The 21609-nt window shown below is 41.1% G+C and overlaps 2 protein-coding genes across 3 annotated transcripts in view; one reads left to right on the forward strand and one right to left on the reverse strand.

Annotated features, from left to right (window-relative positions):
• Positions 1-2725, reverse strand: part of Gmps (guanosine monophosphate synthase) — a 56426-nt gene extending 53701 nt beyond the window's left edge. Inside the window, exon 1 of the mRNA XM_048424613.3 lies at positions 2618-2725. Within this exon, the coding sequence (XP_048280570.3) occupies positions 2618-2703 (86 nt within the window). The 5' untranslated portion in view covers positions 2704-2725. The remainder of the gene's footprint in view (positions 1-2617) is intronic.
• Positions 2726-2892: 167 nt separating this feature from the next.
• Positions 2893-20117, forward strand: Slc33a1 (solute carrier family 33 member 1). 2 transcript variants are annotated; one of them, XM_048424617.3, is made up of 7 exons: positions 2893-4075; positions 10717-10907; positions 15150-15334; positions 15735-15852; positions 18356-18571; positions 19049-19243; positions 19921-20117. In XM_048424617.3, the coding sequence occupies exons 1-6, from the start codon at positions 3301-3303 to the stop codon at positions 19214-19216; spliced, it is 1653 nt and encodes a 550-aa protein (XP_048280574.1). In that variant the 5' UTR covers positions 2893-3300; the 3' UTR covers positions 19217-19243; positions 19921-20117. The 2 variants fall into 2 exon arrangements, with proteins under 2 accessions (XP_048280574.1, XP_048280575.1); XM_048424618.3 differs by lacking the exon at positions 10717-10907 and having other exon boundaries at positions 3793-4075; positions 19049-20117.
• The last annotated feature ends 1492 nt before the right edge of the window (positions 20118-21609 follow it).

Consider the following 21609-nt stretch of genomic DNA (forward strand, 5'->3'; position numbering starts at 1 on the left):
TTTCTGTTGCTCCTTTCCTCTTCCCTACCCTTTATCCTTCTCTCATTAAACCCCTTACTAAAGCTCTGCCTGCATGGTGTATTTGTCTCCTGCCCATGGCCCTTACCTACCAAGGTCCTAACTCGTGCGGTGCTGTAATCGTAACACCATCACCACAGCAACTCTTATTAAAGGAGAGCACTTAATCGTGGTTTGCTTACGGTTTCAGAATGTTAGTCCATTATCAGCATGGCAGGTAGCATGGTGGCACATGGGAAGACAGCACACAGGTGATGGAAAAGGAGCTAAGAGTTCTACATCCAGATCCCTAGACTGCAGGAAGAGAAAGCAGCACTAGGCCTGACTTGGGCTTCTGAACCTCAGAGTTCACCCCCAGTGACTCCAACAAGGGAACACCTACTCCAACAGGGCACACTCCCTAATCCTAAGCCGTGCCACTCACTGATGTCTAAGTATTCAAATATATGAGCCTATAAGGGCCATTCTTATTCAAACCATTACAGTCTTGTAGGCTACTTCTTCAAACCCTTACAACAGAAAAGTGGATGTGATGAACCTTATTCTCTATTCCTTAAAATTGAGACTTTTACAGGAATGACAGCACATGCTTGTAATGCTAGCGTTTGGGAAGTGGAAGCAGGAGCATCAGGAGTTCAAAACCATCCTAACAGGCTCATATAGAGCTCAATGCTGACACGTGTTACATGGGATCCCTTCTCAAAAAAAGCAAAAACAAAAAGGAGGGCCAGGCAGGGTTGTCCATGCCTTAACCCCAGCACTCAGATCAAAGGCAAGTTCAGAGGTGAGTTCAAGTCCAGCCTGGTCTACGAGGCAAGTTTCATGCCAGTTAGGACCACACAGTAAGACCCTGTTGCAAAAATAAATAAGAAAGAATAAGAGACTTTTGATCTCACTTAGATAATGACACTATAAACTGTTTTCTCTTCCAATTTTTTGTTTTTTTGAGCTGGGGTTTCTCTGTGTAGTCCTGGCTGTCCTGGAACTCACATTGGACACAAGGCTGGCCTTAAACTCATAGATCCATTCTGCCTCTTCCTCCTGAGTGCTGGGATTAAAGGCATGTGACAAGGCTATTAAGCCTCTCCTATTCTTCCAGTTTTTGAGACCGGGTCATGCTATATAGCAATGGATGACCAGGAACTTCATTCATAAATTAATCTGGATTACAAACATGCCACCACATCCAGCATTACTCTTCTCTTTAATAAAGATCAGAGGACTTCATGGTTGCCACTTTCTGCTACTTAAATATATTAAACTAGGTGTGGTGGCTCATTTATAGAAACCCAGGATTTGGGAAATTAAGGCAGGAGGATGGCCATACATTTGGGAGTAGCCTGGGTGATATAGGTTAGTCTGAGCTACAGTGTGACTCAGGATCCAGTCTCTAAACAACAGAAAAAATATTAATAACAATAGTAATAATAATAATAGTCTCAAATTCCTGTGCAGGTGCAAGGGCTGGAGAGATGACTCAGTAGTTGAGTGTTTATTGCTTCTTTACCAACATAACTTCAGCCTCAAAGCACTTAACTTCTTAACTTCTCTCTCTCTCTCTCTCTCTCTCTCTCTCTCTCTCTCTCTCTCACACACACACACACACACACACACACAACACACACACAGGCACAGAGGCAGGGGCATACAGGGAAGGGGGAGAGTTAGGGCAAGAAGGGAGGAGGGAGGGAAGGAGGAAGACTGTGGAAAGAAGAGAATGCAAAACTAGTAAAAGGGCAAAAAAAAAAAAAAACCCGAGAGCATTTTAAAATGAAGAAAGCATTGCCATTATATTTGCAGTGGCACTTGAAAACTGGCCAATTATGAATTCACTAAAAATTTTTAGAAAAGCTTTCTTTGGCATCACTGAAATACTAAATCTATTATCTCAACATTTTCAGCTCCATGAGCTTCCAACGACTCTTTAAAAAAAAAAAAAAAAAAAAAAGAAAGGGGGCTGGAGAGATGGCTCAGCGGTTAAGAGCATTGCCTGCTCTTCCAAAGGTCCTGAGTTCAATTCCCAGCAACCACATGGTGGCTTATAACCATCTGTAATGAGGCCTGGTGCCCTCTTTAGGCATGCATGTAGATAGAATATTGTATACATAAGAAATAAATATTAAAAAAAAGAAAGGAAGAAAGAAAGAAAGGGAAGTCACTTAAAATGCATAACTGTGGATGCCAAGGATGGTGGCTTCGAGAACTTTCCATGGCATAAAAATATGATAGAGCAGATTGAAATTTATCTCATTCACCCTGTGTACCTAGCGGTCCCCTACACTTATTCCATCACATCGGGGCAATCGGACCGCCTCATTCGTTCAGTGGATAAGATAACCGTGTTTCCATTTAGCCGGGCACGAAGCGACCTGCATCCTGATACCAAAGAGTCCTAACCTTTCTGGCGGGCCCACAGGGCAGAGGAGTTACGGGAACCTCCAGCGGGAAGTTTTGTACTGAATTAAATAAACACAAAGACAAAGTCTCCTACACTCACTGTAGCCTCTGACCCTGCACAATATTACCAGGGAATGGGCCAATTATGCAAAACAAAACAAAACAAAACAAAACAAAAACCAACAAAAAAATTCTTGCTCACGTGGCGACGAGAGCCCAATGACTTAGGCCCACGAGTTCCACGCGAGCGCATGCGCAGACGGAATCCCGGCATTTGCGCCGCTTCATCCTAGACGCACGGTACGCAGGCGTTATTCCTCCCTTGGCGTCAGAATCGAGGGAATTAATGGTTCCTAGCAAACGTCGTTCGGTAACGCCACCACCGGAGCTGGCCCTGATTGGTTGACTTGGACAGGGGGCGGGCGGGGGACTTATTTGGGAAAGGAACCACTTCCCGAAGCGCGAGGCAGGAAGTCATCCTGTACCGCCGGTGTCGGTAGAGCAGGGCGCAGGTTGCCCGGGCAGCGGAGACTTCCTGGCAGCGGGCGGGCAGGCGGGCGTTCAGGTCCTGCCGCAGTTGCGAGCCGGCCACCATCACAGCGCCACGGCCCGCTCCGCCAGCCTCGAGCCCGGCGCGGCCGCCACGGGGGCTCCTGCAAACTCCCTGAAGCGGCTCCTCGGGACAGCGACCCAGGCTTCGCCTGGGCCACCGGCCGGGGAATCTGGATCCGTGCTGCAGAACAGCGAGCAGTCTCCCCGAGTCCGCCCTCCTGGCGGTGAGCCCCCGAGACCCTGGTCCAGAGCGGCCGCCTTGGACCTGGGACTAGACTGATCCAAAACACCAGCCTCAGGCCACCATAAACCGGGCTCTGAGTCGTCTCTGATATGTCACCGACCATCTCCCACAAGGACAGCAGTCGGCAGCGGCGGCCAGGCATGTTCAGCCACGCTCTGGATATGAAGACTGGCCCGCTGCCGCCGGGCGGCTGGGATGACAGTCACTCGGACTCTGTGGGTGGGGAGGGTGACCGAGAAGCTCTTCTTGGGGATGCCAGCCCCGGTGACCTCCCAAAAGCTCCGCGGAGCTACAGAGCCGAACTAAGTAGCATTTTGTTACTGCTCTTTCTTTACGTGCTTCAGGGCATTCCCTTAGGCCTGGCCGGAAGCATCCCTCTCATTTTGCAGAGCAAAAATGTTAGTTACACAGACCAGGCTTTCTTCAGTTTTGTCTTCTGGCCTTTCAGTCTTAAGTTGCTCTGGGCGCCCTTGGTTGATGCTGTCTACTTTAAGAACTTCGGTCGTCGAAAGTCCTGGCTTGTCCCTACTCAATACATACTAGGACTCTTCATGATATATTTATCCACTCAAGTGGACCATTTGCTCGGAAATACTGATGGCAGAACACCCGATGTGGTTGCTCTCACTGTGGCATTCTTCTTGTTTGAATTTCTGGCCGCCACTCAGGACATCGCTGTGGACGGTTGGGCGTTAACTATGTTATCCCGGGAAAACGTGGGCTATGCTTCCACATGCAATTCTGTGGGCCAAACAGCAGGCTATTTTTTGGGCAATGTTTTGTTTTTGGCTCTTGAATCTGCTGACTTTTGTAACAAATATTTGCGATTTCAGCCTCAGCCCAGGGGAATCGTTACCCTTTCAGGTAGTGTACAAAACTATATACTGTCAGATTGATTTTATGCTTGTGAATGCTTTTGACGCGAAACTTTTGATGGGCCCTCTTTTGCTTGCATTTAATTTTTTTTAATGATGGACAAAATATTTTACATCATTTCTCTTTAAAATGAACACACACCACATTGACTTTCATTATGAGATTTCCATACATGTATATATGTACTTTGCTCATGCTCGCTTCCTTAACACACCCTTCTCTCCTCCTCTCTCCTAGTCCTCTTCCTTCAAATAGTTCACGCACAATTTTTTTCCCTTCTAGATTCGTTGTAGGAGAGTAATCATGTGACATTTTTCCTTTTGAGTTTGAATTATTTCTGAATTCTGTTTACTGGATTTTTTTTTAAGGGTCTGCATAGTCAACCTTGAGTTCAGTCCAGCTTCAGCTTCCTGAGTGCTGAGATTACATGTGTAGCCATGGGCCCCTACACCTGGCTTTTTTTTTTTTTTTTTAAGTTTACCAGGAATCTAGATGGTAGATGAGTTAAGTGTGTGTCCTGTTTTGTTAAAATGTGCTTCTTTCAAGTATTGCTAAAGCCAGTCTATGACATTAGCACAGATATTGATCAGTAAGTACTCTGCAGTAAATAGTGAAAGCAACTGATAAAAATAATAAAATTCTGAGATAATGACCTATGGGCATTTGCTTGATGCGCAAGTGCATGTTTTAAAAATATTCATTTAAACACGGTTTACATTTCTCTTGTGTTTTAGAGGATTGAGATGTCTAGTTTCTTGCTTTCTGAACCTTTCCCAGCTTTGTTGTTTCACAAGTCGGCCTCTCTAGCAGTCTGTTGAATGACGAGGTAGTAAATAGAAGCATTCTGCACTTGGCTAAGTGACAGGGTTCTAAAGACCTCTGCAAATAAGAGTGCCTGCCAACTAAGAACAGTAGAGATGGACATCGGAGAGGCCCAGAATAGCCAGCATTGACTGTGGTAGAGATAACAGTTGACATTTCTCATGGTTGGATCTTTATTTAGGCTGACGTTTTTTTGAATAGCTGTTTGAATAACTGGAGAACTTTGTTCTCCAGAAGATTCTAAAATAGCTCACTTTAAAATTTAACTTCTCTTTCTGTAGTGGACTTTTGATTTTGTTTCAAACATTTCGAGTTAAAGAGTTAAAGCATTAATTTTAATGCTTACACATATCACATTACCAGTTCTGAGGTTTCTGTGACTTAGTAATAGCGAAACTAAATTTTGTGGATTCTGTTTCTGTGTGTGTTTCTGGTGCTGGGAAATGAACCCAGTACTCCTGCATGAAAGGCAAACTCCCCACTGTGCTAAGTCCCCATCCCATTAGCCAGTGCTAGGCTACTTGATCTTTGTCTAGTCCTGAGATTTTGAAAGGAGTCTAGACTGGTATCAGATGCCCATCCTTCCCAGGATCCATGTACTTAAGTCATGCACCACCATGGTCAGTTTAACCAGCTAGTGATTTTTGAGGAATTTAAAGACCCTGGAATCATATGAAGGAAATACCATTGCCTAGATATGTAAAGAGGAGAGAAACACACTCTCTACACAATCCGCATATTATAATCCATAACAAACCAAACAGCCAAGGGCTTGAGTGTTTACTCTGGTTAAGAGCTCTCGTTGCTCTGCAGGGGTCCTGAGTTTGGTTCCCAGCACTCATGTGGTTTACAGCCCTCTGTAACTCCAGTTTCGGGGAACCCAGTACCCCCTTCTGGCCTCCATGGACACCAGGAACACAAAGTGCACTTACACACATACAGGCAAAACGTTACTACACAAACCTTTAATTTTTTTTAATTCTGTAATTAATCACAGGTACTGTGTAAGGAATGTACTGAGAAAGAACAGTTTCTACTTTAGAAAGCAGTAATCTAGATGGCAAATTGAGGTCAGAGATGATGGGAAGAGATAAAATCTCGAGGAATTAAGACCTTGATTCTACTGACTGGCTTTTTCATGGCTTCAGGACAGTCCCAAACGCAGAAGGAGGTCTTTTCCTTCTTATACCCTTTGTTTTCCAAGAACCTGGACAGGCAAAGAGAGACCCCTTAATCAGGAAGGGATACGAAATCCACAAAGACGAAGACAAAAAAAAGATGCATTTCTTTCTTCATTTTTATGATGAAGAAAATGCTGTCAAGCAACTAATTAGGGACATATACTTGGAGCTTGGGTGTTTATGGCTTTTAATCTAATATTTTGCCTCTAATTGGTAGGAAGTTAGAAAGACCTCATGGAAAACCTTTAGCTCTAAATATGTGCTGATGGGACTGTTGTCTTTTGTTTTTCAGACAAATGCAGCTTTGTGGCTCCATGTATCTGAAAAGATCACCCACTTTTAGAATCCCTAGTTCTTAGAAGTGATAGGTTAAAGTTTTAATTTTTTAACTGACGTAGGTTGAACCACCATGTGGGTGCTGGGAGCCAAATGTGAGTCCTCTGGAAGAGCAACCAGTGCTCTTAATTGCTGAACCACTTCTCCAGCCCCCACATGACTTTTAAGTTTGCTTTAAAATAAGGTAAGTATGTGTATGTAGGACTCAGTCGGAGAAAGGGTGCTTGCACCTCAAGCCTGAGACAGGATTTCGATTCCTGGAACACACAGTGGGATGAGAGAACCAACTCCCAAAAGTTGTCCTCTGACCTTCACATGTACTCTGTGATGTGTGGCCTGTGCACATGCATACAATAATATCAATAATAAACAAAATAAATTGCCTTTCATTCAGTTGTGTGGGTAAAAGTTAGGTGACACCCCCCCCAGAAGTGGTAAGGGATTTTTATACTATTAGGGATAACATTAAAATATTGTCTTATATTAAAATATCAAGACAAACAAGATGGCTCAGTGTCTGGGGTGCCTGCTGCCAAGCCTGATGACCTGAGTTTCAATCCCTATGATCCTCATGATGAAGAAAGACAACTGTTTCCCACAAGTAGTCCGCTGACCTCCACCCGACACATACATGTACATGAACATGATTAGCTAAATACTATGCCAGGAAGTCGGTGTGGGATATAAACTATTGACTTTGATTTCACTAATAGCCATGTGGGAGAGGGTAGGTGCTGTGTACATGATTGTATGTATATTTCCATGTATTACTCCATGTATGTATAGCCTTTGTAACTAACAGGACAGTCATGGCTGACTGATTAGTTTACCTTAAGATTCCTTTCTGTTTTTCACGCCCCTCTTACCCTCAGTCAGATTTTTAACGGGAGAGCAGAGCCCCACTCTAACCCAGCTGCCCTGGCTGTCCTAGAGTCATTGACCCTCCTGCCTCAGATGCTAGGATTGCAAGTGTGTGCTGTCTGTTGGGCTTGCTTTTGGTCTTTATAGTTGTTACACGAGCAGTGTTCCCCTCCGCTAGCCTGTCAAATGCTGGGGTTACAGGCGTACACCACACTGTGGTAGGCAGGCACTGCTTGTGCTGTTATATTTCCCTTTTAGCCCCCAGTGAATCACTCACTTTCTCTCTGTGATTGCCAGAATTTGGTATTCTTGCTGTTTTTCGTTTTAGTTACTTTGATAGTTTCATAGTTTACTAGTTTTACAGAATAGTATGAATTATAAAGGAATATTGGAGCCTGATGTGGTGTTTTGATTTTGAGTTTTGAAACAGGGTCTTAGGCAGTCCTGGCTTCTCTAAAAGTCACTGTGTAGACCAGGTTGACCACAAATCCAGAAAAATCCACCTGCCTCTTCCTCTGCTTCCCATGTGTTGGGATTAAAGGTGTGTGCTACCTTGCCTGGTCCTAATATTCCTTACTAAGGTATTTCCCTGTAAGATTGATGTTGAAGTATATCCGTAACTTGAATTACCAGCCACTGTAAAAATACATCATGAGCTCTATAATGACATATATATTAAGATATGTAAGAGGAATTCTTTTTTAAAAATTTTAAGATTGATATATTGTTTATTTATTTATGTGTATATGTGCACACTTATGTATGTGTCCGTGGAGGTCAGAGGACAGCTAAGTGGAGACAGTTCTCTTTTACCTTTATGTGGCTTCCAGAGATTCTACTCAAGTGGTCAGGTTTGTGCCGCAGGTATGGTTCCTGCCTGAATCTTTCTGCCAGGTCTCTAACCTTGAGCTTCAAATGAGTTGTACTGCTTTTCTCCTGAGCTTACAATGGACTGGTGTGCCAGAATTTATATTAAGTGTGTGTGTGAATTTTTTTTTCTTTTTTTTCCGAGACAGGGTTTCTCTGTGTAGCACTGGCTGTCTTGTCCTTGAACTTGCTCTTTCGTCCAGACTGACCTTGAACTCAGAGATACACCTGCTTTCTGCCCCTCTAGGGCTGGTCAGAGGCACACACCCTCACTTGCTTGGCCAACCTTTATACTTTTATTCATCAGTGGTGAATTGCTCTTAATGTCTGCATTCGTGGGTGTATTAGACATGTTCTTGTAGGCGCTTTTGAATGTTTAGTCAAATAGCGTGTTTGTGAAAGGTGGACATCAACTTTGTCATCTTGATCACTTTGGAGAGCTGATGGTGTCCTTTCACCGTGATTGGTACACTGTACTCTGGAAGCGATGTTAGCGAACAGCAGACATGGTCAGTGTGTTTAGTGGTTATGCTGCAGCAGCCATTAGACCTTCCTTTCTGAGCTGTTGGCTCTTCACTCTGCTCTACATGTGAGGTGCAGAGACTGAGTTTTGGCCCTGTGAGTGTCCCGGTGTGATTACTTCCTATTGTTCATGCTGTTATTTCCCTCAAAGCACAAGGAAATTAGAAATAGTCTTGCCTATGCATACAGTGTCCTTCTGTTGGCATTGGCATAAAGGAATTTAAATTCTAGTTGAAGATTTTTTCCATTAGAATCGTTAAGATGTACTAAGCAAATTCTCCTTGAGAAATGAAGCTCCCGTCACCTAAAGTATAACGGAAGAGTCTATACTTTTCGTTTTATTCTTTTTTGTTTATTTGTTTTTGTTTTGAAGACAGGGTTTCTCTGTGTAGACCTGGTCTTTTTTAAACTTATTTATCTATCTATCTATCTATCTATTTATCTATCTATTTATTTTTCGAGACACAGTTTCTCTGCAGCTTTGGAGCCTGTCCTGGAACTAGCTCTTGTAGACCAAACTGGCCTTGAACTCACTGAGATTCACCTGCCTCTGCCTGGGATTAAAGGTGTGCATCACCACGGCCCGGCTGGTCATTTAATTCTTTCCAAAACTTTTAATTGGCATTTCTGTTGGCATCCCTTATTAAACCACCTTAAAAAAGGCTTTCTTAATGAAAATACTGCTGTAAGTTAAACTCTCTAAACAAATCTTCATTTGTCTCACTTTATTATTTTTAATTGTGTTTATTGGGTTGGGTGAGTATATACACGTGAGTAGAAGTGTATAGGCTCATGGAGGCCAGAGGCACCCTGGAGCTGGCATTACAGGCCACTAGGTGTAACTCACTGGGACACATTGAGACAAATATGTTCATGTCTGAATCAAGGGGCCATTCCTATGCCAGCTTCGTAGTGAGATCGGGCGGCATTTGGTAGTTTATCATAGGGTGTATATTACAGAGGGTAAACATGCTTCTCACACTCATACCTTGTGGTGTGTGCTCTGTTACTGCTGTTCTTTCTGGCTGTTAGGAAGGCTCTTCTAGGCCATTATTCTCCCCCACCTATACACTTGTTCAAGCTCCTCCCATGAAACAATACAGACAGTACACCATGTCTTCATCTGCAGATACTGCAAGGAGGTTAATCTTAAAGAGATTAAACATGTAAAAAGTTTAGAAATAAAAAATTTAAAATATGAGCTGGCAAAGAGTGTTCAACGGGTGCTTGCTGAGCAAGCCTGACCATCTGAGTTCAATCTCTAGAACCCACAGTGGAGGCAGACTGCCCAGGGTTGTTTGACCTCCTCAGAAACCCGCATCTGTACTCTTGACACATATATTACACACACCCAGCACAGACACTCACACTTGCGGTGGGCATCTGAAGCAAATAATCATGTGTTTGGTTTGGAATAGAGTGTTTAGTTTTTCATTTAAAAACAGGTGTGTATATCTATGCTAGGCCGGCTTCGAACTCATTGTCTACTGAAGGATGATCCTAACTGTTGATCCTTCTGACTCAGCTTCCCAAGTGCTAGAATTATTGGGATGTTCCAGCCAACCTGGCTATTTCTCTTTTTGAGACGGTCTTGCTGCGTATCTCTGGCTGGCCTTGCATTAACTTTGTAGCCTAAGCTAGCCTCAAAAGCCTCCTGAGTGTTGGTTGGGATTACAGGTGTACACCACCGTGCTTGGTTCAATCATGCATTCTTTATCATCTAAATTGTCATAATTTAATACAAGAAATGCTTGGGTGTGTAACTATAACCAATGAACTTTATGTGATGTAAAAATCTTTTCTTTCCCTTACCTAAAAAGATTTAATTAGATCTGTAGCCCTCCCCCAAAGGTAAGTATCAGTCAGTTTTGTGTCTGTATGTTTAAAGAGTCAGGACAACTTCATTCATCTGCTGTGCCTCAAACAAAGTTTATAGCATAACATTAGGGTATTTTTAGTTAAGGAAAGTTGTATTTTATTTATTATCAATGAAGTTATATTTCAAAAATTAATTATAGACTAAAACATTCTTAATTTCAGATTTTCTTTTTTTCTGGGGAACTGTATTTTTAATAACAACGACATTAGTAGCCCTTCTGAAAAAAGAAAACAAGGAAGTGTCAGTAGTGAAAGAAGAAACCCAAGGGATCACAGATACTTACAAGCTGCTGTTTGCAATTATAAAAATGCCAGCAGTTCTGACATTTTGCCTTCTGATTCTAACTTCAAAGGTAAGAGATTTTTAAACAAATTTATCATTATCACGGAATACTTTCAATGTCTTTTCATAAGTCCCCTTCTAATGCCATAGGTTTAAAATTGAAAAGCAATATTTTCTGCCTATTAAATATGTTTTTCAGTGGTTTCAAATATCACATCTAAGTAAGCTGTACGTCTTGGAATCTTGAAGCTATGTCCATATGTAGATACTGTTGACAATAGTAATGGTTGGAATGAGAGTGAGCACCTTGAAGTGAATAGCTTTTTCCTATTGTCAGGAACGTGTCCTTGATATCAGGGTGTAATGTCATTTACTGAGAATGTGGCTTACAAAGATAAGGAAGAAATTTATTGAATTATTTTTTTCAAAATATTAAAAGGAAATCTACCATGAAACAAATAGGATTACTGGTAATTTACATTCTTCATGAAGATGTGTTTGCTTAGCCAGGTGGTGGTGGCACACACCTTTAATCCCAGCACTTAGGAGGGAGAGGCAGGCAGATCTACAGAGTGTTCAAGGGCAGCCTGGTCTACAGAGTGAGTTCTAGGACAGCCAAGGCTACATAAAGAAACCCTGCCTCAAAGTCTTTGTGTAGCCAGATATTGTAACTAATGCCTCCTGTAGTCCCAGTACAGGGGAAGTTGAGGCAGGAAGATTGATGTGACATCAAGGCCAACCTAGGTTATGGTGTAAGGCCCTGTCGCAGAAAGCAAAACAAGGCTCATTTTTATAGCCCTAAAACTTAAAGCTTTTATGCTTGAAGCAAGGTAAGCAAGTATATCTTGCTATAATAGCCTGTAGCATAGTCCCAAAGTCTAGACTTTTACAGCATTTTTTAAATCCATCTACATGAACACTTTATAACAGGCTTAAAGTAAATACAGTAGCTCCATTGTCTTCATTTTAATAATGAGTTACTCCTCTTTAATAATGGAGACATAGTTAGAAGATAACGTTATATTTAGCCAGTCATTTAGAAATGAACACTTTTTGGCGTGTTCCTTTATTTTCTATTGTTTTTGCGATAGGCTCTCACTCTACATCCCTTGCTTGCCTAGAACTCAATATGTAGGCCAGGTTGGCCTTGAACTCACAGAGATCTTCCTACCTCTGCCTTTGGAGTGCTGGTTTGTTTGAGTTCCTTTTCTCTGTTATATGTGTGCATGTATCTGTGTATATACCTACTTCACATATATGTTTTTACAACAGTTTAAAAGTAGAATTGAACCATTGTGCGTAATTTAATAGTTTTTGCTCTATTCCAGACATATCCTGGTATCATTTGTATTTTAATTATGTTTAAACAGCTACATTAATAGTCATAGTATATAAATTTGCTATGGGTTTTTTAATGAGGCAGTATCATGTAGCCCAGGAGCTGGCTTCAGACAGTATATAGCTGATGATAATGTTGAATAGTTTTTTTTAAAAAAGAGTTCTTTATTTTTATTTTATGTTTATGGGTAATTTGCTTGAATGTATGTCTGTAACACATGTGTGCAGTGCCTGTAGAAGTCAGAAGAGGATGGTGGATCCCCTGGAACTAAAGTTACAGATGGCTGTGAGCTGCCATGTGGGTTCTGGGAACTCTGGAAGAGCACCTGGGACTCTTAACAGCTTAGCCTTCTTCCAAGCTCAGTGTTGAATGTTTAAGCTCCCTGCCTCCATCTCCCAGGTGTGAGGACTATGGTGTGCATCACATCTACCGTATGTTATTTATAGTGATAGTTTGTTCATCTCATTACTCTAAATTCCATTTTATGAGTATGCCTGTATTTATTTTTCAAGATTTGTTTAGGTGGGTATGGTTTATTACGAATAGTACTTCTGTAAATGTTCATGTAGGTGTTTTGTGAACCTTTATGCTTATTACTCTTAGGTTAATACTGAGGAGTTAAATCACCAGGCTATAGGAATTACATAGTATATACTTTAGGCGTTTATCTTTTAAGTAGTGGCTCTCTCCGGACAGCTAAGTGAGGCAAGGGCAGAGACCTCTCTGCTTCTACCCTTAGCAGCCAGAGGGGTTTCTTTTCAGAGGCCTGTCTACTCAGGTGAGCTGGGGGGGAAATGTTTTTTTCATGGTAAGTCAGTATAAAACAGAGTTGAAAAATTGAAGGTGTTAAGGGAAATGAGAATGCATGCTCAGGTGGGGGCATAGGCTTCTCAGGGAGTCTGTAGAAACCATAGATGATTTTGCTTCTGAAGCTGCAGCTGAGAGACCTGTAAAGGGACAAATGCGATCAGGGTGACCCCTGAGGTGCATTGGACAGGAGTAATGCTGATAAGGTAAGGACTTAGTCACAAGGTTTTCAGTGGGGAGCTCAGATATTTTTATAGTAAACAAATGATTAGTCTCGCGATTCCTAGCAAGTGTCTGGGAAAGGAGCAGGGCTGTACTGGGAGGTATTATAGATCTGTGGTGCATGGTTTGCTGTCTCCTGACCTTCTTACTTTAAAATCATTACATAAGAAGAATATTTTCTCTGTGTAGGGAGTCTTCGCAGCAAATGTTGTTAATTGCATATCAATTCTTTTTTTTTCCCCTCTTAGTTAGTATTTTCTTTTGAGAACTTCAAAAATAAGCACTGGATCTGTATCACTCCCCCTCCGCCCCAGCCTCCCACGTTCCCATTCATGATTCTTCTTCTTCATCATCATCTTCTTTCTTCTTTTTAAGACAGGGTTTCACTGTGCTATGTAGCCTAGGCATTCCTAGAACTCACTCTGTAGACCAGGCTGGCCTCAAATTCACAAAAATCAGCCAAACCAAATAAACCAATATACAAAAACCCCACCCCTCAAAAAAAGACAAGATTCTATAGAGTGGCCTTGTGTGTTGGAGTCGGGTTGTGCATAGGTTTGTAGGAGCATCACAGAAGTCGTGTCTCAGTGTCTCAGGGAATCATGGGATCTATATCATACTCCTATCCCCCAATGTTTTCTAGGTTTTGATTGCTTTGTTGAGACTTTGAGAGGTTATAGTTTGTTGTTTTGTAACTAAACTGACTTCTAAGAAGATCCTCGGGACTAGCTGTCTTAGTTCAAACGTTGTCTCCACTTTTATCATCCTTACTCTTTATTGATGTCTTTAAGAATTAATCTAATTAAGCCGGGCGGTGGTGCAAACTTTAATCCCAGCATTTAGGAGGCAGAGTCAGGTGGATCTCAGTGAGTTTGAGGCCAGCCTGGTCTACAGAGTGAGTTCCAGGACAGCAAGGGTATACAGAGAAACCCTGTCTCAAAAATGACAAAAACAAATCAAAAAAATCTAATTAATTATACTTTTTCTGCTTTTATTTTTCCTAGACAGGCTTTTTCTTTATAGCCCTGGCTGTCCTGGAACTGGCTCTGTAGACCAGGCTACCCTTGAATCCACCTGCCTCTGCTTCCCAAGTGCTGGGACTAAAGATGTGTGCCACCATGCCAGGCTATTTTTCCATGTTTTATTCTACCTTTCTAGTATACTGTTTTCTTAAAATTTATTTTGAAATGTTAGATATGTTTGGAAATTTTTATTTTAATTTATGAAAAATAGTCAAAAAATATGTGTCAGGGATTCTTCATTTGGATCAAATTTATTTATGGTTAACCAGAAACTTTTCTTTTAAATTTATGATACACAAAACAGTAGAATTTTAAACTTACAATAGATTGAACTGATGTTTGGTTTTTTGTTTTTGTATGTTTTTTTGAGGGTAAGGTCCCTCTACATTGCCCTGTCTGCATTGTCCTGGATCTCTATGTAGACCAGGCTGGCTCAAATTTCCAGAAAACTGCCTACGTCTGCCTCATGAGTGCTAGGCTTAAAAGCATGGCACTTCAACCAACTGATTTATGCTCTTTTTAGACAGTCTCACTACGTAGCCCAGGCTGTCCTGAAACTCACTGTATAGACCAGGATGGCTTAGAACTCACAGTAGTTTGCGTGCTGCTGCTGCTGCTGCTGCTGCTGCCGCCTCTGCCTCCTAAAGGCTGGGATTAAAGGCCTAGATTGAACTTTTTCAAAGTGGAAATGTAATTGTAATTAAAACTAACTACAGTTCTACCAGTATTGCATTTTCTGTTGTTTTTCACTACATAATATTAGTAAACCAAAGTGCAAAATACGCCTTCTATAACTTGACAACTTTGCGCTTGTGACTGGTGGGCGAAGTGATGAGACTGGAGGTTTTGTAGGACTTGCCTGTGTCTTGACATAGGCATCGCCTGTGTCAGACGCTAACCCACTTCTGTCCGTTTGTTGCAGATTGGCTTTTCGGCAGCAGATGCCGTAACAGGCTTGAAACTGGTAGAAGAGGGGGTGCCTAAGGAACATCTCGCCTTACTGGCCGTCCCGATGGTTCCTCTGCAGATAGTGCTGCCACTGATCATCAGCAAGTACACCGCAGGTCCCCAGCCACTGAACATCTTTTACAAAGCCATGCCCTACAGGTAACAACAGAGCCTGCTGACTGGCTGGTTATGTTCACTATTGTGCTTATGACAGTGAAGTGTATGGGTAGGATTGGGGAAGGAGGCACGGTGGAACTTTAATGTCACTGTTATTTAGAGGAAGTTTTTCTGTTTTTAGTCTTGTGGAATGTCCTTTTGTTGTTTGGGGAACAGGTAGTATTTTTGTTTCATTACTGTTGTTTTGAAGGAGTGTCTCTGTGTAGCCCTGGCTGTTCTGGAACTTACAGACCAGAATGAGTAAAACTCAGAGATCCATTTGCCTCTGCCTCCTGGATCTGAGATTAAAGGCATGTGACACCATGCCTGGCTCTAGCCATTTTTAATACAGCTTACTCCTTAATGTAAAATGGATGTCAACTCAGTGTTTCTCTTTTTGTAGGTTATTGCTTGGATTAGAATATGCCCTGCTGGTTTGGTGGACTCCTAAAGTAGAGCATCAAGGAGGATTCCCCATTTATTACTATATTATAGTGCTGCTGAGTTATGCGTTACATCAGGTAAGCTAGGAGACGAGCTGCTGATGAAACATGCGTGTGTGTTTGTGTGTGTGTGTGTGTGTGTGTGTGTGTAAGTGTGTGGGTGCTAGGGCACACGTGGGAAGGCCAGAGCAGGATGCTGGGTGTCTTACTTTGTCACTCTCTGTATTGTCTTGAGACAGGGTTTCTCACTAAACTGGAAGCTTGCCACATTGGCTAGGCTGGCTGGTCGCTGCCTATTTCTGCTTCAAAAGCTGGAGTTACAGGCACTCGGTTATTCATGGGTGAGCATATGAGCTCAAGCCCCATAGTTGTAGAAGTGCCATCTTCCAGTCCCTGAGGAAAAATTTTCCCAGCTACTTTAATGAAGTTGAAGGTTTCCATGTTAATCTGACAATAAAGTAATTTGATGGTGAACTTAAGACCAGTATCTTTTAACTTGGTGAGTGTTAGTCATGAAAAAGGAGTTTATCTATTTTCTTTAAATTATTTCTTTATGAAGAATTTATTATATTTCAGAATTTTAACAAAGTTTACTCTTCCTAAGTAAGTATACCTTGATCTATTCATAGATGTAGGGAAGGTGTTTGTGTTTATTTTTGTTTTTGAGACAGTCTATGTCCATATAACCAAGCCTAAGTTTGAACAGGTCTGAAACTGACCCTACTGTTGATTTCCTGCCTCACCAAAGTCTTTCCAATGCTGGGATAATGGTGTAACCAACTACACCTGACTCAGATCTGGATTTTTTAACCTCTTGTCTTTTCTTAAGATAGAAAGACAGATACTGGATTTAAATAGTCTTTGACTTAAACTTTTGTAATAAAAAGCTTACCCCGAGATTTTGGGCAGCTGTCTACTAAAGTGCCTTGTCTTTCTGACACGTGTGTCTACAATCCCCAAAGGAAGTGATCACTGCTCTGCTTCAGCCTCACTCAAGTTGCTGCTTCAGAATGAGGGCTTTGATTCTGAGATAAGTAACTCACGTCAATGGCAGAGGCCCAGCAGTAAGTTTAGATATTCAACTGTAATCACTGCTGATACATGTTAAAGAGTCACTGAATTTTTAAATAAAACATAGTCTAACTCATTTGAAAGTAAGATATATACTAACTTCTTGATTTTTGACTGAAACCTTAACAGTCTCAGCAGCTTTTTAATTTTTTGTTTGTTTGTTTGTTTTTTGTTTTTCCTGTACAATTAAATAATTTAGAATCCAGGTATGGTAATACCGCACCTGTAATCTCAGCATTGTAGAGGTGGAGTTAGGAAGATCGAGTTCAAGGCCTGTCTTGATGACATAGTGAATTGGAGGCTAGCCTGGGCTACACAAGACTCTATCTCAACAAAAAAACAAAACAACAACAACAAAAAAATCCAATCAGTCAATTACTAAAGAATTCCATAGTGGATCATATCTAACCAACCACAGGCTCGTAAAATTATTGGGGCCAGTATGTCAAATACATATTTCTGTTTTGCACAAAATTAATGCTAGGCACATAACAGACATTAAAAAGAAGCATTTGGTTCAATTAGTGTCTCACTGTCTACCCAGGGAAAGAAGTGTACGGACGGTGCTGTTATAGTCCAGAGGCTTGTTTCTTTGGCTTTTGCTTTTCTTGGAGAATTTCTCAAAGTGTAGTCAGAGAAGCTTAGGCAATCACACAGGCCTTAAAGCAGAAAAAGATTCAAGGTCTCCGACATGAGGCATGGTGTATGGCAGCAGTGTCATCATTACTGATGTGTTGTGTGACAGCAGCTGTCCTGAGTGGAATGAGCTTATGAATCACGGCTATCAGGAAGCTTCCCATGAGAGGCGCTTCCTGTTTTGTGGAATCCCGTGTCTGCAGTCTAATGTGACTTTGCTGCCCCCCGCCTATGCACTCACTTTACTATTCTATTTTTAAAAACACTTCGTGCAGAGCTGCTCAGAGGAATATTGTTTTGGAAATAATTTATACTTTTCTAATGAAAGTAGAAATTATTTTTACCCCCTTCTGGTTATGTTTGAGACAGTATTTGTTCCAGACCAGGCTTAAACTTGAAATCCTCCTGCCTCTGCCTACAAGGTACTAGGATTAAAGATGTATGGCTCCATTCCTGTCTCCCAGTTTTTATCTCCTAAGGTTTTTTTCTCTCTAGTTTGTCTTAGAAATTTCAAAGTGGTATTCTTCAACATTATTTATCACCATTTTTGGAGTATACTGCATATCCATGTTTTGTTGTTTACTTTTGTAATATAGATGCACGAGTGTATATGTGCGTATGTCATATATCCATGTATAGTACACATAGGAACGTTGTGTGTCCCAGGGCCACCTTCCTGTCGCTTTCCTTTCGGTCTCCTTTGACTGTCGATAGTATAAGCCCTACCAGAAAACAGGGCTCCATAGTTTATGCTTCCTGCTTGGTGCCTCATGCTCAATCCTGAACACCCTCCACACAGAAAACAAAAGACAAAAAAAGAAGAAAAGGAAAAAAAACCTCCTTTCACCATCCCAATGTCCCCTTCTTCTCACAGGTCACGCTGTACAGCATGTATGTGTCGATAATGGCTTTCAATGCCAAGGTCAGTGACCCTCTTATCGGAGGAACATACATGACCCTTTTAAATACTGTGTCCAATCTGGGAGGAAATTGGCCGTCTACAGTAGCTCTCTGGCTCGTGGATCCCCTCACAGTGAAGGAGTGTGTAGGAGCATCAAACCAGAATTGTCGAAGCCCTGATGCTATTGAAGTAAGTGTGCTTTAGTTTCAGATAACAGTGAACAAGGTTTGAAATATGGTGAGTGTCTAAACATCATATATACCATAGTTTCAGTATGGAAATGTACATATTTTAGCGCTATTATGATGAGGAGTAATTGTGAATTTGTGTCAGTAAGACTAGCTTAGGTGAAGGTGCTTTTCAGGCAAAGAGAGCACACTGGGGTTGCTGAAATGCTCATAAATGAAACAATAATAGCTGGCTTTTACAGCGCAGTTGGTGTAGTGCTTCCCTAGCATGCACAGAGTTCTGGGTTTACACTAAAACCAATTTTAGTGATGTGTGCCTTTAATCCCAGCACTTGAGAGCTGTGAGGAAGAGATTCAGAAGTCCAGAATATCCTCAGGTCCAGAATTTGTAGCCAACCTAGGCTATCTGAGACCCTGCGCCTGTAAAGCAAACCAGAAAAAAAGTTATAGAATATTTATTATACTTTTATTTTTATAGCTTTGCAAAAAACTTGGTGGCTCGTGTGTGACAGCTCTGGATGGCTATTATGTGGAATCCATTATCTGTGTTTTCATTGGATTTGGTTGGTGGTTCTTTCTTGGTCCAAAATTCAAAAAGTTACAGGATGAAGGACCATCTTCATGGAAGTGCAAAAGGAGTAACTAATGCCAACATTACTGGACATTCTAGAAGGTAATTGTAGATTAGCTTTACTGAGAAAGCTATGATAATCAGTGTATCGGGATATAAAATACTGCTTAATTTTAATTTTAAATGTCACATAGTTGAAAATAGAAATTGCTTTGTGTGTTTGATCATATTTTTCCTTGCCTTATTAATGTATTTAATGTTTACTTAAGGCTAGGAAACAACTCTTTTGGTTGTATTACTTGATTTCTGTTAATTTACTGACCAAAGCATATTTTAAGCTGCAGTGGAACAGTCATGCTGGTCACCATGCTGCCAAGTATTGTTGTTGGTACCTGTCATTGAGTTGTATGTAACATTTTGGTACAATGTATCAAGTGGGGCAAAGCTCAATATTCAGGTACTAGCTAACTAGTTTGACCTTATTGGAAGTTAATTCTCACTTTAAATTGTAAATTTGTAAAAATTTATGTGGACTCTGATGCAAAGAAAATATAAACTATTAAAACATTGAGTTTTTCTGATCATAATCGCATTGTATAAATGAATCTGTTAAAAACAACTATTTTAACTGTAATTTTTGCTTTTGTAAGCATGGGAGATTTATAAAAAGATTATCAAACTATTTTTTATAAATTAAAGCTATGGTTTTTAATTTATTGATTTTCCTATCTCTCCTTTTTGGGGATGCTATTTTGATTTCTTGTTAACTCTTGCCCTAGGTTTACGCTATGATTTGTCACAGGTGAGTCATGGCACACAGACAACTAATGAGGGAATCAAGTTTGTGGTGTGCGTGTTTATGGCTGAGTTGTAAAAATAAAAACTAAATGTCATTCTTACTGTAGTTTTTTAATTACTTTGAGAAAAAAATGTAAACTTACGATTAAATAAAAGTTCAGTGAGTTAACACCATAAATCTTAAAGCTACTATTTTAAAAAGAGAGATTTTGTGCCTTTGATAGACCACTCTGTGGGAGAGCATTTCTTAATCTTAGGTAAGCACTTTATTCATGAAAATATTAATTATTTTATGCCAAATCAGGAATAGTATTTCTTTCTTTTTCTTTTTTCTTTCTTTTTTAAAATTTATTTATTTATTATGTATGCAATGTTCTGCCTGCATATATGCCTACATGCCCAAAGAGGGCACCAGATGTCATTATAGATGGTTGTGAGCTACCATGTGGTTACTGGGAATTGAACTCGAAGAGCAATCATCTCTGAGCCATTTCTCCAGCCCCCAGGTATTTCTGTTTTTTAAAACACATGCTTTTGGGGAGAACTCATTTTGCCACTGTGTGGGTACCAAAGAAATAGTATTACTGTTGGATTAGTCCACAGTATCTGTACAAAACTTTAAATATGAACTGAATGTGATCATTTTTTGTTTTTGTTTTTTGAGCTAGGGTTTCTTTATGTAGCCTGGCTATCCTGGAACTTGATTTGCAGACCAGGCTGACCTTGAACTCGCAGAGATTCTCTAAAGGTGTGTGCCACCACTGCCCAGCCTAAGTTAATAACTTGATGAGCAAAGGCCAGGGAATTTCCCTACCCTAAACTACAAGCTTAGCCTTTGGATTTTGAAATAGTGTCTTACTGTGTAGCCCAGGATGACCTCAGATTTGCCTTAGCCCTGCTGCTTTGATCTCTCAAGTACTGAGATTATGGGTGCGTGCTGCTACAAGCTCTGAAAGAGAATAGCAGACAAGAGATAAACTACAATGGTGGTTGTTGAAAGGTTGATGGTCAGAGGTTACCGTCTATCATGGCCTGACAGCTTTCTCCAAAGCTTGGCAGCCTGGGGACCACCCCAACCCCCAGCAAGACTTTCTGCTCTCTACCTGATCTTCTCTGGAGAATACCCCTGGCCCAGGAAGACTGACACTGTCTGAAAGCTGTCTTTAAGCCTTGATGCCTGCTTTATCTTTAGCATGACCCTCGGCACAGTTCTGTTAGAAGCCTTACTCCTGCTGCACATATGCAAAACTTAAACTTGTATTAGGAGCTTTGCTGTAGGACCCAACTGCCACAATCAAAGCCTCATAGTAGTGTGGTGTGCCACTTAATGCAAAGTAGGGTTTGTCCCTATATGTTCCCTGGAATAAAGTCGGTAGGACTTACTGAAGTCATCTCCCAGAGTCTGTGTCGTACTCACAACCGTCTGAATCCTGTTCCCTGCTTCTGCTGCCTCCTCCCTCGTGAATCAGCGCACCAGCAATCTGGAGGAAACAGCGGGATCACAGGTAGCATTGGGAAAGGAAAAGAAAAAATGAAGTCCAGAAATTGTGAAGATGATTGGAAGGAGTGTTGTCCTAGGAAACAAGAATAATGACAGTATGAGTGGGACCAGGGACTTGTTCCTAACAAATGTTTTTCTAACATTTTAATATTTTTAAGATTATTTTATT

The sequence above is a fragment of the Myodes glareolus genome, chromosome 20 (assembly GCF_982192425.1).
Source record: "Myodes glareolus chromosome 20, mMyoGla1.1, whole genome shotgun sequence".
NCBI lineage: Eukaryota > Metazoa > Chordata > Mammalia > Rodentia > Cricetidae > Myodes > Myodes glareolus.